The following is a 16838-nucleotide window of genomic DNA, read 5'->3' as shown; positions in this document are numbered from 1 at the left end:
GCAGTAACTGCTATAGGACTGAAGAGACGTGTCAATTTGGGTGAAAGCATTTGAGGAAGGTCTAAGGTTACAGCCCTTGATTTGGGTCTGGAAACTCCCAGTGCTCTAGGTTATTGATTGGGTAGAAAGAGTCAGCAACAGGCTTATCATCAATCTTTTACTCTTTACTGGGAATGCCTGGGGGAAAAAAAGGATATCCTGGCAATCAGACCTTTGGATAATACGGACAGTTCTTCCTGGCAGAAAAATAATAGAGTCCTTATCCGTGAAATGCTTTTAGAGGGATACATCAAGTGTGTGTCTAGGTTGTTTATGATAACAAGACCTGTAATTTGTGGATTTATGGGGGACATGACAGGCTGGGGAATTAATGGGGAATAAATGGAGATGTTAATGGAGCTATTTCCTTTGTAAATCAATGTTCTGCATGCACTGCTCTCCTCACATAAGCAGGTTGGGAGAACATGAGACCCTGAATTTTAAATCTGAATCAGAACAAGTCCTGAAGCCGAAGAAATAGAACCTCCATTAATGGTCTTGGGCTTCTCTGAGGAAAGGATGCTTTGCTTCTGCCTTGTGATTACTGAGACCCTTTGCCAAATTGTTTTAATTTTTAGAAACAAGGTCTTGCTCTGTCACTGAGACTGGAGTGCCATGGGGCAATCATAGCTTACTGCAGCCTCCAACTCCTGGGCTCAAGTGATCATGCCCCGCCTCAGCTTCCATAGAAGCTGGGACTATAGCCTCATGGCACCACGCCCAGCTAATCTTATCTTAATATTTTACAGACGGGGTCTCACCGTGTTGCCCAGGCTGGTTCAAACTCCTTGCCTTAAGTGATCCTCCAGCCTCAACCTCCCATGTCGTTGGGATTACAGACATGAGCCACAGTGCCCAGCTGCCAATATGCTTTGAATCATCAGTGAGGACTGTTGCTGAGGAAGATCAATTGCTCAGGTGAGTCTGGCTTGACAATCTGACCCTTTGTGATAACTCACTGGATCACAAGAGTAACAGCCTCTCCTGTTTCTCCTCTGTTATTGTGAATTGGTTCATCTTTGCTCCTTACTAGCACTGAGACTTCAACCTGGTTTTATAAGTGTTCTGAATCTTAGTTTCCTCCTTTGTAAAATGGGTTGATATCTGGTGTGACCATGGAATTACATGGGGCGAGGGGGAAATGTATTGAGCACTTACCCTTCCCTGCACTGGAGCAGGCACTCTTTTCCCAGCTGGAACCAGCCTGGTCGGCAGGAGTGGCACTGCCTGCTGTGTCTCCCTTCACATGTCCCGCAAGAGCTGTGGCAGCGGGCACACTGGTGGCTGTCCTCATCGGCATAATAGCCCTCTGGGCAGTCCTTCACACAGGTTGTGTCTGTCATGGGAGGAAAAATGTCTCTTTGGACATTGAGCATGACACATGTCTCCCCTGTGTCCTCCCTCCTGTGCACCATGGTGGGAGGGAGGAGAGGGCTGCAGGAAGCATGGGACGATGTCCCTGTGAGCTGATGGATATGTTTGGGAACTAAGATGAGTGTCCAAGAAACAGAATCACCCTAAGACCATGAGGAATACAAGGAAAACAGAAGTCAGTGATGTGGTTTTGCTCTGTGTCCCACCCATATCTCATCAGTGATCCTATCTCATCTCATCAGAGATCCAAATCTCATCTGTGTCCCACCCAAATCTCTCAGTGGATTAGCCGAGGTGGGTAGAACAGAAACTATGGTCCGGCGACTGTGGATGTTGGCAATGACTCATAGTCCCGCTCATGTATCTGGTTAACTAGGGGGAAGCCCTAGCTTCCTAAAGAAAAAACATCTCTGTATTAGTCTCTTATTGCTGTTCTTACCAAGTATCCCCAACTTGGGGATTGAAACAATAATTTATTATCTTACTGTTCTGGAGGTCAGAAGTCCAAAATAGATCCACAGGGCTCTGTTCCTTTTAGAGGCTCTAGGAGGGAATCTGTTTCCTTTCCTTTTCCACCTGCTAAAGTTCACCTGCATGCCTTGGCTCATGGCCCCTTCCTCCGTCTTCAAAGGCAGCAGTGCAGTAGCTTCTCTCTGTCCCTCTGCTTCTGATCACATCACCCTCTACTACTGACTCTGATCCCCTGGCATCTCTCTTATCAGACCCTTGTGATGGCATTGGGTCGACGTGGATAATGCAGGATAATCTCTCTATGCTGAGATCCTTAATTAAATCACAGCCCCAAAGTCCCTTTTGCCAAATAGAGTAATACGTTTACAGGATCTGGGGATTAGGATGTGACATCTTCAGGGGGGCCATTATTCAGTCTAGCCTAATGTCCAAAAAAAGTATCTAATTTATAAATAGCCTGCCCTTGGTGGTGTGGTGGGGTGGGACAGGGTGGAGAGAATGTGAGGAGACCAGGCTGAGCAAATCTGCACCCACCCCCAGGGGCACTACACCTCTGTGTCCTACACCAGCGCTGAAGCCTCAGCTCTAGTCTAATCTGCAGCCTCCGATGAGGGGAAGGCCGCTTTGTGGAGGCAAGGTGTCTTCTCTGTATGAAGGCATCTGAGATGATTACTGGTGGCGCTCTAGATTGGAGGTAAGTAGAAAAGAAGGTTTTGGGAATCTTCCCATGGGATTACGTGGAAGACGTGCCTGGAGGGAATGCTTTTATGAAGTAGCAGCTGCTGGGAAGGAGAGTCACAGAGATTTGTGGGCCAGGAGCTAAGGTAGATGGATAGAGAAGAATGGTTTCTCTGAGTGTTTTCTATTGTGAAGGGATCAGGAATGGTATTGAGAATAGGCCTCCCTGTGTCTTAGCAGGGGGATGGTGTCCTCCCTCAATATGAAGAGGAAAAACTTGCCGCACATGTCTTTAAAACATTTTTCTTTTATTAATGTTTAAACTTTTAAAATTTAAAATTTTTATTTTTATTTTCCATTTTTTTGTAGAGATGAAGTCTCACTATGTTGCGTAGACTGGCCTTGAACTCCTGGACTCAAGCAATCCTCCTGCCTTGACCTCCCAAAGTGCTGGGATTACAGGCGTGAGCCACTGCGCCCGGCCCACCACAGGTATCTATTTGGAGTTTCATGCTTCTCAGGTCTACTCTCCTGGTGGGGGAGAAAAGTGCTCATACTTCCCGGTCTTCACCATATTCATGTCTCCCTTCTGTCTCCTATGGCTTCTTTTTTAGTTCAGTTTTGTTTCATTTTCTTTCTCCTATGCTTGTTTTAAGCCTAGTCACAGTATCCCTGGAAACCTGAGGATATTACTTCATATTAGCAATAACCTTCAAACTGGATCTGTGGGACGTGGCCTATGTTGACCTGTGCCACATTTTCCTCAAGATTTATTAATCAACCATGCTAAATGGACGGGAAATTTTGACGAGGAGGTGAATATCTACATGTTCTTAAAGTGTAACTCCACAGGCTATTTATTAGTTACAGGGGAATAAATAGTAATTATGCAGTAGAGAAACTGAACATCTTGGCCAGGCCATCAACATTAATATCACCGAGGAGAGGCAGGTGGAGATCACGTTCCTCCAGATGTGACTCTTGGAAGATACAACATTACTTCTGAAGTATGCTGGCCGAGCACGCACACTGCAACTCATCACGGACAACTTCACACTCACCCAAAAGGAAAAATGAAGACTGTATTTTTCTTTTCTCTTTTCTTTTTTTTTTTTGAGATGGAGTCTTGCTTTGTCACCCAGGCTGGAGTGTAGTGGCGTGATCTCGGCTCACTGCAACCTCTGCCTCCCGGGTTCAAGCGATTCTCCTGCCTTAGCCTCCTGAGTAGCTGGGACTACAGGTGCCCGCCACCACGCCCGGCTAAATTTTGTATTTTTAGTAGAGACAGGGTTTCACCATGTTGGTCAGGCTGGTCTTGAACTCCTGACCTCATGATTTGCCTGCCTCGGCCTCCCAAAGTGCTGGGATTACAGGCGTGAGCCACTGCACCTGGCCAAGACTGTATTTTTCTAAAGCATTGATACTGTAAAAGAAAAAGAAAGTCTGTGGAAACATTTCAGATTAAAGGAGGCTAAAGGGACATGGAAGGGCCTGGCATAGTGGTTCATGCCTGTAATCCCAGCACTTTGGGAGGTTGAGGCAGGAGAATAGCTAGAGCACAAGAATTTGAGACCAGCTTGGGGAACACAGTGAGACCCTTGTCTCTAAAAGGAAAAAAAAAAAAAAATTAGCTGCACATGACATGGAAGGACCAGACATGGTGGCTCATGTCTATGATCCCATCCCACCTACTTGGGAGACTGAGGCAGGAGGATCTCTTTTTTTTTTTTTTTTTTTTTTTTTGAGACGGAGTCTTGCTCTGTCACCTAGGCTGAGTGCAGTGGTGCAATCTTGGCTCAGTGCAAGCTCTGCCTCCCAGGTTCACACCATTCTCCTGCCTCAGCCTCCCGAGTGGCTGGGACTACCACACCCAGCTAAATTTTTTGTATTTTTTTTAATAGAGACGGGGTTTCACTGTGTTACCCAGGATGGTCATGATCTCATGACCTCGTGATCTGCCCGCCTTGGCCTCCCAAAGTGCAGGAGGATCTCTTGAGCCCAGGAGTTCAAGGCTGCAGTGAGCCATGATCATGCCACTGCACTCCAGCAGCCTGGGTACTGCACCTGGCCACCTTGTCTCTTAAAACAAAAAACAAAAACAAACAAACAAAAATGTGGCTGGGCGTGGTGGCTCACACCTGTAATCCCAGCACTTTGGGAGGCTGAGGAGCGCAGACTGCTTGAGGCCAGGAGTTCAAGACCAGTCTGGCCAACATGGTGAAGCCCCATCTCTACCAAAAACACAGGAAAAAAATAAAAACTAGCCAGGCGTGGTGGTGCCCACTTGTGATCCCAGCTACTCAGGAGACTGAGGCATGAGAATTGCTTGAACCCAGGAGTCAGAGGTTGCAGTGAGCCAAGATCATACCACCGCACTCCACTCTGAGCAACAGAGTGAGACTCCTTTCCAACAAACAACAAACAAACAAACAAAACGGGACATGGAAGCTACATGAAACAATGGACTCTAGACTGAATCCTAAAGGGGCACTGAGAAAATTTTAATGTGGATAGTACATTAAAGTATCGTATGAAGGTACAATTTATTAGAGTTGATAACTATCCTGTGGTTATGTAAGAAACTATCACTAATCTGAGGAAATATTTATGGGAAAGGGGCCATGATGTATGCCTTCAAATGGCTTCGAAAAATATATATTGGGAATGATGTACATGTATACATTGAGAGAGTGAGAGAGAGAGAACGAGCGAGAAGGGGAGAAAGCCCACAAACAAATGATAAAGCAAATGGGGTAGAAGATGAGCAATTTGCGAACTGGATGAAGCACATCCGTGTGCTGTTCTTTGTACAGTTGCATCTTTTCTGTAGGTTGGAACATTTCCCAAACACAAAGCAAAAAATCAAAAAGAAAGAAGCCAGTATCTACCAGACAAGGCAGTGTGCAAGGCAGTTTCCCAGAGGGAGGGAAACACAAAGCCCTCCTCGGAGGAGAAGTAACTCACTGAGAAGAAGGCTGACCCTGGGGCATGTTTGACACTGGTCCTCCGCCGGCCCCGTGCAGTGGAAGCACTTAGTGTGGCAGGGCTTGCACCCGGGAGCATCCTCATCCCAGTACTCGGAGGGACCACATTTCTTGTTGGCCAGGCAGCTCCCATGAGGGTTCATCCTCAGGCCTTTCTGACAGGTGGTGCAGGTCCCAGACGATGAGCAGGTCAAGCAGGACTTGTGACAATCTGTGGGCATGGAGGGGCAGCAGACAGAGTGAGTGAGAGCCAGGATGGCCGTTGGGGGAATGGGCTTCCCCTGGGAAAGGGTGTTCACATTCCTTCCACATTTCTTCCGGAGATTTCCAGAGCTCTGGGCCGAGGGCGTGGGACCATGAGTTGGGTACAGCCCTTGAGCTCTGGGGTGGACCATTCTTTTGCAAAATGAGAGACAAGTATTATTTTATTTTCTGTTGTATCCAGGGAGTGCCTTCCTGCAACAGCCACCTCAGAAATATTAGTAAGGCTCACTATAATTACCCAAACTGCAACAAAATAATAACAAGCCATTCTGTAACAGCACTGAATTTTCCACCATCACATCTACTGTTATGGTCCTCCAGTCACCTCCGGAGTACCTTGAACTTATCGCCAATACAGCAATTGTTGGAATGTATTTAATTGTCTGTTGACAAATGAAGGTCCCTTTTGCATTTATTTTTGAATACATAGTGCCTATGAGAGAGCCTGGCATGTAACAGGAATCGATAATTATTTGTTAGAAAAAGAAAATGACAATTCTCTTCCACCTCTAGGTTTTCTTTTTCTGTATTTAAATAGAGATGGGGGCTGGGTGCAGTGGCTTACGCCTGTAATCCTGGCACTTTGGGAGGCCAAGATGGGTGGATTGCTTGAGCCCAGGAGTTCGAGACCAGCCTCAGCAACGTGGAAAAACACTGTCTCTAGAAAAAACACAAAAATTAGCCGGGCATGGTGGCGGGCCCCTGTAGTCCCAGCTACTCAGGAGGCTAAGGTGGAAGGATCTCCTGAACCCAGGAGGTCAAGGCTGAAGTGAGCTGTGATCGCACCACTGCACTCCAGCCTGGGTGACAGAGCAAGACCCTGTCTCAGGGAAAAAAAAAAAAAAAAAAAAAGAGATGGGCCTTCACTTTACTGCCTAAGCTGGTCTTGAACTCCTGGCCTCAAGTGATTTTTCTGCCTTGGCCTCCCAAAGGGCTGGGATTACAGGCATGAGCCACTGCACCAGGCCGACCATCTCTGGGATTTAGTAGTTGCTGTTCTCTCTGCCTAGAATTCTCTTCTCCCAGATGCATGCATGGTTTGCTTCCTCCCTTTCTCTATGAAATCTAAGGCATCTCTCAAGTTTTATCTCCATCCTGCCTGTCTTCCTGTCCTGCCCCTCTGCCTTACTTTTGCTCTTGGCTTATGGTCTTTAGTACCTATCTTCCCTAATAGAATGTGAGCTCCATGAGGGCAGGGACTCTGTCTCACTCCCTGCTGTTCCCCAGGCCTGAAAGAGCACACGGCACATTGCGGGCCCTCCTGTAAGCATTCCCTGGGTGGATACGTGCATGGTATTATTATTGCTTATATTATCCTCTCATTTTATCTAAATCAGGAAATTGAGGCTGGAGATGCTAAGTCACTCACGCTAAGTAGTATCAGGAGTTGAGCCCAGGACCTCAGCAACTGCCTCCCTGCTTCTGCCCCAGTGCCTCAGGAAAGGTATGGGACTTTTGGAGGTGTCTGTACTATCTATTAGGGGATAATCTGCGTGACTGGAATGGATCCAAAGTCCTTGTGTTTCTTAGAGAAGATCCCGCTTACAGATTTTTTTTTTTTTTTCTTTTTTTTCCTATAGGTTCCTGCTCCATCACCCAGGCTAGAGTGCAGTGATGTGATCATGGCTTACTGAAACATTGACCTCCCAGGCTAAAGTGATGTCCCCGTCTCAGCCTCTTGAGTAACTGGGACTACAGGCACACACCACCACACCTGGCTAATTTTTGTATTATTATTTTTGTTTTAGAAATAGGGTCTTGCTATGTTGCCCAGGCTGGTCTCAGATTCCTCCCGCCTTGGCCTCCCAAAGAGATGACAGATGCGAGCCACCGTGCCCAGCTGAGATTGCTCCATTCTAAATGCTTCTCTACATTTCCCTGAATCTTAATTTTCAGATCAGGTTCTTTGTGTTATCTCTCTGGAAAGTCAGGTTGTCACTGTGTTTCTTCCAATACTACATTCCTTCCCATCCCTTTGGTCTGGTAGAAAGTGCAATGGCGGCCGGGTGCGGTGGCTCACACCTGTAATCCCACCACTTTGGGAGGCCGAGGCGGGTGGATCACCTAAGGTCGGGAGTTCGAGACCACCCTGACTAACATGGAGAAACCCCATCTCTACTAAAAATACAAAATTAGCTGGGCATGGTGGCACATGCCTGTAATTCCAGCTACTCGGGAGGCTGAGGCAGGAGAATCACTTGAACCTGGGAGGCAGAGGTTGCGGTGAGTTGAGATCGTACCATTGCACTCCAGCCTGGGCAACTAGAGTGAAACTCCATCTCAAAAAAAAAAGAAAAAAAGAAAAAGAAAGAAAGTTCAATGGCATTGTAGGGAGATGCCTCAAGTGAGTTTTCAACTCTGTCCTCACCAGGTGCTTACCTTCTCAAAGCATCTATTTGCTTCTCAGAAAAATGGAGAAAATTGCCATTTACCTCATTGGCTCTCAACCCACACTAAGCATCAGAATTACTGGCGGTGGGAGAAGGAATTACAATGTTGGGTGCAGGCATCTGTGGTTGTTAGAGCTGCCCAGGTGATTCTAATGGGCAAGCAGGGGCCTTTCTCAAGGAGATAATTAAATCAGATAAATTAAGAAAACATACTCTGAGACCTGTAAAACTCTCTGTATGGTAAATTACTTTCATTATTCAACACCAGAAAAAGGCCAGAAGTTGAACCTCAGTTCCTGCCCTCGCACAGGCAAGATGGCGCTGAAGGCCTGCGGCTGAGTCTCCCACCTCCCAGAAGCCATCCCCAGCTCCACAGCCTGCCTCCTACATGAACACCTGCCTCTTCTGCCTGCGGGCACAGCCTGGACATCCATGCTTTTTCGCATATGAGCAGGTAGGACATTAACACTAAATAGTGCTTTATATAAAACACACAAAAAGGCATAGCCACATCACAAGGCTGGAGCAGAAAGCCTTCAGGATGGAGACACATCTTCCTGTCCTACCAAAAACCTTCCCCTGAGTATGTCCTAGGGCGTGGGTGTCCCAGGGTTTCTCAGTGGAAGGTCATTCTCAGACTCTCGCGGTTGTTAGGGGAATTGCCTCTGGACATCTATCTTGTGTTTGCTTGGGGGCAACATAGTGGGGGTGAAGGACCGCAGGCTGCCTCATCGGAGTGAATTCTGGGGCTCTAGAAAAGCCCCCTGGCCCACAACATTTCTCTCACTTGCTAGAGAATTCTAGAGTGCATCACTTATTTTATTTTTCTGTTCCTTGATAATGAATAAGAGGCAAATTATTCATGCCGAGCTAAAACAGAAGGAGGTATAAATAATAGCAGAGCCTTTCTTGAACATGTAGGGACTGAGTGGGATGGAAATGGGGACCTTGGAGCAGGAATTGAAAGATATGAAGAGGAAGGTGGGGAGCTTCCAGGGAGCAAACCATGAAGGGAGGCTGGGTGCGGTGGCACACGCCTGTAATCCCAGCAATTTGGGAGGCCGGGGTGAGGTTAGGCATTCGAGACCAGCCTGGCCAACATAGTGAAACCCTATCTCTACTAAAAATACAAAAATTAGCTGGGTGTGGTGGCGGGTGCCTGTAATCCCAGCTACTCAGGAGGCTGAGGCAGGAGAACCACTTGAACCTGGGAGGTGGAGGCTGCAGTGAGCTGAGATCATGCCAATGCACTCCAGCCTGGGCAACAGAGCGAGACTCCATCTAAAGAACAACAACAACAAAACATGGGCCTAGTGCTGTGGCTCATGCTTGTAATCCCAGCACTTTGGAAGGGCGAGGCAGGAGGATCACTTGAGGTCAGGAGGTTGAGACCAGCCTGGCCAACATGGTGAAACCCTGTCTCTACTAAAAATACAAACATTAGCAGGGTATGATGGTGCATGCCTGTAGTCCTAGTTATTCAGGAGCCTGAGGCAGGCGAATCGCTTGAACCCAGGAGGCAGAGATTGTAGTGAGCCGAGATCGTGCCACCACATTCCAGCCGACAGAGTGAGACTCTGTCTCAAAAAAAAAAAAAAAAAAATTTCACCCATGAAGGGAGACAAGAGGCACCAAGAAAGTTTTTTTTTGCTTGTGCTATAAACTTTTAATGGCTTAACATTTCAAGAAAAGTCTCGGGTAACTTTTGAAGGCTCCTTCTCTCTGCTGTAAATCTTTATATGAGAACTTTTTTTGACCAGCAGTTCATAGCCACTATTGTGAGGAAGGTCCATGTGATTTGTCACTAATAAAAGTTACCTGTACAAAGCTTATGAGCGATTCATTTAAAAATGATTAACAACCGATTCAAAATATGTCTCCTTGAGTGAGAGGGTAAGAGGGTAAGTGAGAGGATGAGACAGGCTGGACATGGTGGCTCACACCTGTAATCCCAGCACTTTGGGAGGCCAAGGCAGAGGATTGCTTGAAACCAGGAGTTCAAGACTAGCCTGGGCAACATTCTGAGACCTCGTCTCTATGTTCCCAGCAACTCTGGAGGCTGAAGTGGGAGGATCACTTGAGCCCAGGAGGCAGAGGCTTCAGTGAGCCATGTTTATGCCACTGAACTCGAGCCTGGGAGATAGAGGGAGACCTTGTCTCAAAAAAAAAAAAAAAAAAAAAAAAAAATGACAGCTCTGGGGCTGGGGCTGGGGCTGGAACTGCAAACCCCGGAGCCTACTTTCAATCCCAGAAGTCTTTACCTCTGCACTCGTTAGTCTCTTTTTCATAATAGGTTCCTGCTGGACACTCCTCCAAGCACAGCCCATCATAGAGGACCCAGGAACTCTCACGACAGAGCTCGCAGTCGTCGACTTTGGGGCCACTGCACTCCAGACAGTCTTTATGGCAGGGGACACAGTGGCGCGAGTCTGAGTAGAAGCCACGGGGACAGGACTGGTGGCACATATCATCATGCAGGAAGAACTCAGGCATGCACTCTGGGGAAAGGAGGAAGCAGCAAGTTATCCCCGGGGGACAGGAGAAAGGAATCCATTGTCCACAGTGGGCTAGCTCCTCCCTCAGCACTTTGGTTGATTTGACCTGAGAGTACCCTAGCCCTTTCCCCATCCTACCAGGGCAGAGACTTGATGTCTAACAAGCCCTGCCTTGGGAGGAGGAGGCCACACATGGTGACCATATTAGATGGTGCTGGACTTACGCACTGAAATGGTCTGCCCTTTGGAGGTGCAAAAAATTGCAACGCTGCAAAAGACAAGGATGGCTGAGAGGCTGGCGGTATTGTTTGAAAACCCTGAAGAACATTAACAGATTTAAAAAATTGTATCAGGAACTTCACACTCTGTTCAATACAGAAAGCAGTTTAGGAATGGTTGGATTAGTTAACTTTTCATTCATTGATCAGGTACCACAATGAATAAAGCATTGATCAGTGTGAAGAATACATTGCGGGTTTATTTTATTTGTGTTCATTTTCTTACTTTGGGGGGAATCCTGGAAAACACTTGAGGTCACACCGAGAGAATACTTTGGATAGGACAGCACCAGTTAAATGAGTCTGTCTTATTCTGGAGAGAAAACTGAACAGCTTTTTTTGGGGAGATAATTCCTGAGGGAAAAAAACAACAAAACCTGTTCATAGGCAGAGCGGTCATCTCAGTCATCATTGCCCGAACTTTTCTTTCTTATCCTTTTTAACAATTGTAGTTTTCTAGCTACCTCTGTGTTTTGCGGCTTACTATCAGTCTATAAGATTTTGTGTTCAAAAAGATGGGAACGGGTGGGCATGGTGGCTCACGCTTGTAATCCCAGCACTTTGGGAGGCCGAGGCTGGTGAATCACCTAATGTCAGGAGTTCAAGACCAGCCCGACCAACATGGAGAAACCGCGTCTCTACTAAATATGCAAAATTAGCCGGGCGTGGTGGCGCATGCCTGTAATCCCAGCTACTCTGGAGGCTGAGGCAGGACAATCACTTAAACACGGGAGGCAGAGATTGCAGTGATCGCAGAGATCGCGCCATTGCACTTCCTTAATCTCATAACAGCAGCCTCTCAGCGGTCGGTCAAGCTAAATCCATTAGCTTATGTCTGACTTGCGAAACTCCATCTCAAGAAAAAAAAAAAAGATGAGAACATTGGGTTCTTCTCTGTATTGCTAGCACCTAGGATAGCACTTGCACACCTGCTGTGTGTGTACATGTGGGTGTGTAAGAAATCATGCAAAAAGGGGCTCTTGCTTGTCTTAGCTTGCAGCATCCGTAATGAAAAGACACTTGAGTGTATCTCACACTCGAGTTTTCTGATGACAGGCACAGAGACATACATTTCAGGAATGGTAGGGACACGGGTTCCCACAGCCCTTTGCCAGCCACCACCAGATAATCGGCCCCCACCTGGTGGCTCAGCAGAGCCTCGCTCTCCCATGGGAAGCTCCCAGGTACCTTTGCATGTTTTCTCATGGATGCAGTCCTGACACATCTCTGGACAATGCTTGCACACCCCCTCCACAGCCACGTGCCTCTCGGGGCAGGTTTCCTGGCACACTCCGTGGTGCAGGACGAGGCCTCCTTCACAAGAATGGCAGTTGGTGGTGTTTCCTTCACACGTTCTGCAAGGAGAGCTACAACGTTCACATACGCCATCTTCTGCGTAAGAGCCCCTGTGGAAGGAAAAGAGAGTGCAACTGGAGAAGCTGCCCTGCTGGAGAAGTGACTCTTTCCTGGGGAAAAGGAATTAGGGCTAAAAACAAAAGGGCTGCTGCTGTTGTCAGCTGAGAAGCATCCACGGGATTTATGAGGAAGTGAAAAAGAACATTCAGAAAAACGTAAGGAAAAGGACAGGCATTATTCTTGTGAAAGGAAAATAAATCTTGGGACCCCAATATTACTAAGCCAAACAGAAAAATCAAGCTGGGAACTGCTTAGGGCAAACCTGCCTCCCACTCTATTCCTTAAAAAGATAGCTACTGGCCGGACGCGGTGGCTCACGCTTGTAATCCCAGCACTTTGGGAGGCCCAGATGGGCAGATCACCTGAGGTCAGGAGTTCAAGACCAGCTTGGCCAACGCATGGCGAAATGCTGTCTCTACAAAAATACAAAAATTAGTCGAACGTGATGGCAGGCACCTGTAATCCCAGCTACTCAGGAGGCTGAGGCAGGGGAATCGCTTGAACCCAGGAGGCAGAAATTGCAGTGAGCTGATATTGCACCACTGCACTCCAGCCTGGGTGACAGAGCGAGACTCCGTCTTAAAAAAAAAAAAAAAAAAAAGGTGAATATCAGAAGCTGTCAGGAGACAGCCAGAAGGCAACCTGAGAGGTGATTTTCAAGGAGCCACTTGCTAAAAGTAGTCTCCACACAGATCTGCCTGCGAGTTTGTCCTCCTTTCCGCTCTCTGCATTCATAAAACTGTTTTTCTTAGTGCTTTATTTCACAATTATTTTATTTAAGAAGACTAATACTTGTTTTAGAAAGAAATGGTTGCATATACTAAATTGTTAAATTCAAATTACTTTGTGTTGCAGTCTTTCAGCTCAGATAAATCCATGTCTTGTGAAAGCTGTGTGGTCCAGGACCTTCACCTCCATTTCACAGACACCAAGACAGCGACCGGCAGCACTTAAAGGAAGGCCGTATTTCTTCAACAGAGCTTCAAATCTGTTCACATTTGGTGAATGTGAGTCCACCTTAAGTTTTCTGTTGCTTTTTAAACAGCCACCATAATGATATGTGTTACTGGCATGGTGGCTCATGCCTGGAATCCCAGCACTTTGAAAGGCCAGGTTGGGTGGATCCCCTGAGGTCAGGGGTTCAAGACCAGCCTGGCCCATGTGGTGAAACCCCATCTCTACTAAAAATACAAAAAATTAGCTGGGCTTGGTGACAGATGCCTGTCATTCCAGCTACTTGGGAGGCTGAGGCAGGATAATTGCTTGAACCTGGGAGGTGGAGGTTGCAGTGAGCTGAGATGGCGCCATTGCACTCCAGCCTGAGCCGTAAGAGTGAAACTCCATCTCAAAAACCAAACCAAAACAAAAGATATATGTTACTGTTAAAACCTATTTTTGGCCGGGTGCGGTGGCTTATGCCTGTAATCCCAGTACTTTGGGAGGCCAAGGTGGGTAGATCACAAGGTTAGGAGTTTGAGACCAGCCTGGCCAACATGGTGAAACCTCATCTCTACTAAAGATAGAAAAAAAAAAAAAAAAAAAAAGCTGAGTGTGGTGGCATGAGCCTGTAATCCTAATGACTTGGGAGGCTGAGGCAGGAGAATTGCTAGACCCTGGGAGGCAGAGACTGCAGTGAGCAGAGATAGCACCATTGCACTTCAGCCTGGGTGACAGGGTGAGACTCAGTCTCAAACAAACAAAACAAAACAAACAACTTTTTTTTTTTTTCATGAACATATACTATATTTGAAAAAGCAGGGGCCACTAAATGCTAACTTATAAATAGCTCTGAATATCTGGATGCTGTGTCATTGCAGGTTATGTTCCTGTTATAAATCTTATTGCTGTTCTAGGATGGATCACACCCAAAAGGGTGATGTCTCAGAAACAGCAATAAAGCTTCCAAGATAAGCTGGATATTATATGTTCCTCAGATTCTGTGTCTTCTGTTGTTAGTTTTCTTTTTCTTTTTCTGTAAACACAAAGATGAGGGATTCCACTATAATCAGATCACCCTACCCATAGCAGGAGGGCATATGCTTGCAATTCTATAGTCTGCAATATTTCTAGGCCATGCCTGTAGCTTTCCTACTGCTCGAGCAATACAGATTATATTGACTGCTGCATGTCTGCATAGTGTCTCACTGCTCCATGAAAATGCTTCACCCCAGACTTGGAGGTAAAAAATGTTGAGCGGTCGACTAACTGGAGTAAAGCAAAATACACTCTTTCTTCCTTGTTTTAATGCATTGTGAATTCCTGGAACACTCAAAGAACCCAAGAGAGCGTTGAAAAAGGTAATGATTAAATAAATAAGGCAATAATAATGACAACCAGTTCAATCCTACCACTGAGGAAGCAATGACTGACTGTGGTAAGCAGCTCTCTGTCTTTCACCTTTGCTTTGTTGTAACACTTGGCTGAGTTTGCTGCGGGGGAGCTCGGTTGATAGGGGAGGAGGACTGGAAGTTTCCAAACCTGCCTTCTCACCTGGGTTCTCTTACTCTGACCCTTTGCTACCCTTTCTCCACTCTCTGCTTGACAAAATCCTTCCAGAGCTAGTGACCATCAAGCTTTTTCTCAAATACCCAGCTGGGTATGAAGCTGGAAAACATTCTGCTAAGTCAAAAAGTCTGTCACAGAAAAACATGTTTTGTCTTTTTCGTTTTATATGTTTTGTTTTCATTTTCAGAGACAGGGTCTTGCTATGTTGCTCAGGCTGACCTTGAACTCCTGGGCTCAAGCAATTCTCCAGCCTTGGACTCCTGATAGCTGGGACTGGAGGTGTATACCATGGCCACCATGCTTGGCTCAAAGACCACATTTTATACAATGCCATTTATAGGAAATGTCCAAGAATAGCAAATCTATAGGGACAGGCAGTAGATTAGTGGTTGCTAAGGGCTGAGGGAAATGGAAAAAGTAGGAATAACGGCTAAAAGGGTATAGGGTTTCTTTCTAGGTTGATGAAAATGTTCTGAAATTGATTGTGGTAATGGTTGCATAACTCTGTGAATATACTAAAAACCAGTGAATTATACACTTTTGGGGTGAATTGTATGGTATGTGAATTATGTCTCAATACAGTTGTGATTAAAAAAAAATATATAAAAAATAATTATATAAAAAAATTATGTGATTAAAAAATAATGATATAACTATCAGCACTGAGTGATAGTTAAGCACCTGGACTTCAATGCCAGAGAGGTTTGGGTTCAAATTCTGGCCACACCATGTATCTGACATGTAAAATGGATTCTGCTATTCTTTTCCTCATCTGTCAAATGAGGGAAAATAATAGTATGTGAATAAGAGAATTCTTGTGAGAATTAATGGGATCATACATTTAAAGCCCTTAGCACAATACCTGGACATTGCAAGCATTCAAAAAATAGTGATTTAAAATGTTTTCTTTTCCCTTGGAATCTCTTAGCCTTTTGTACATTAAGGCTCTGAGAAGTGTGACGTTGCCTGATGTAAACCTCCCTTACTGGATTGTAAGCATTTTGCAGACCCAGACTTCCTTCAGTGGGTCTTAACTTAGCTTTCCATATCAAGGATCAATATCAATATCAATATCAATATCAATTGTTGGTAGAAGAATAGACTCCACTGAGCTACATATATACAATACAGTCTATTGATATTGTATCAGTATCAATTTTTACACCTAGTTGGTGCTAAATATGTATCTGTGTTGTTGAGGTGAATATGCTTGGCTTTCTATACTAGATTGGATGCTTTTTGAGAATAAATACCTTATATTTATACTCTATATTTATACTCATTACTTATATTTATACTCTATAGATAGAGTCTATCTCAGTAATGAAAACAAATAGGTCACTAGGAAATAGTGCCATTTTTGCTTTTTTCCTTTTTTGTTTTTTTTCGAGTCGGAGTTTTGCTCTCGTTGCCCAGGCTGGAGTACAATGGTGTGATCTCAGTTCACCACAACCTCCACCTCCCGGGTTTGAACGAGTCTCCTGCTTCAGCCTCCCGAGTAGCTGGGATTACAGGCATAGGACACCACACCTGGCTAATTTTGTATTTTTAGTAGAGGCGGGGTTTCTCCATGTTGGTCAGGCTGGTCTTGAACTCCTGACCTCAGGTGATCTGCCTGTCTCGGCCTCCCAAAGTTCTGGGATTATAGGTGTGAGCTACCATGCCCAGCCAGGAAACGGGTGTCGTTGTATCAAATTCTTTTACTAAGAGGGCAAAAGAAAATCCTAACTCCTTAAAGTAGACACTGTCAGTTACTTCCCCAAATTTATTTCCTGCCTTCCTCTCTCCATTCTTCGTGGCTGTCAGAGTCCTGAGTTGTTTGGGTGCTCAGGGGTAAATCTTGTCCAGCCTGAACCACGCCTATATTTCCATTCTTTTGGCCAGAGATTGATTTAGGGAGGTATCAGTGATGCATTCTTGGGACTGAGATTAGCAGGGAAGTCT

General features: G+C 45.8%; 1 protein-coding gene and 2 long non-coding RNA genes across 6 annotated transcripts in view; 2 read left to right on the top strand and 1 right to left on the bottom strand.

The window, feature by feature from the left end:
• Window positions 1–16838, bottom strand: part of PCSK5 (proprotein convertase subtilisin/kexin type 5) — a 465827-nt gene that overhangs the window by 26642 nt on the left and 422347 nt on the right. For all 4 annotated transcript variants that reach the window (XM_005581952.5, XM_005581953.5, XM_074017691.1 and 1 more), the window contains 4 exons: window positions 12162–12379; window positions 10462–10698; window positions 5527–5757; window positions 1198–1375 (listed from right to left, as the gene is read on the bottom strand). In XM_005581952.5, coding sequence (XP_005582009.3) covers window positions 1198–1375; window positions 5527–5757; window positions 10462–10698; window positions 12162–12379 — 864 coding nt within the window. The remainder of the gene's footprint in view (window positions 1–1197; window positions 1376–5526; window positions 5758–10461; window positions 10699–12161; window positions 12380–16838) is intronic.
• Window positions 2930–7520, top strand: LOC123569106 (uncharacterized). The gene is made up of 3 exons (XR_010581617.2): window positions 2930–3054; window positions 7148–7254; window positions 7391–7520. It is a non-coding gene; the product is annotated as an uncharacterized lncRNA (long non-coding RNA).
• On the top strand, window positions 8499–11154 carry LOC141408673 (uncharacterized). The gene is made up of 2 exons (XR_012424800.1): window positions 8499–8654; window positions 10494–11154. It is a non-coding gene; the product is annotated as an uncharacterized lncRNA (long non-coding RNA).

This window comes from Macaca fascicularis, chromosome 15 (genome assembly GCF_037993035.2).
Source record: "Macaca fascicularis isolate 582-1 chromosome 15, T2T-MFA8v1.1".
Classification (NCBI taxonomy): domain Eukaryota; kingdom Metazoa; phylum Chordata; class Mammalia; order Primates; family Cercopithecidae; genus Macaca; species Macaca fascicularis.
This window is presented reverse-complemented; position numbering and strand designations above follow the sequence as displayed.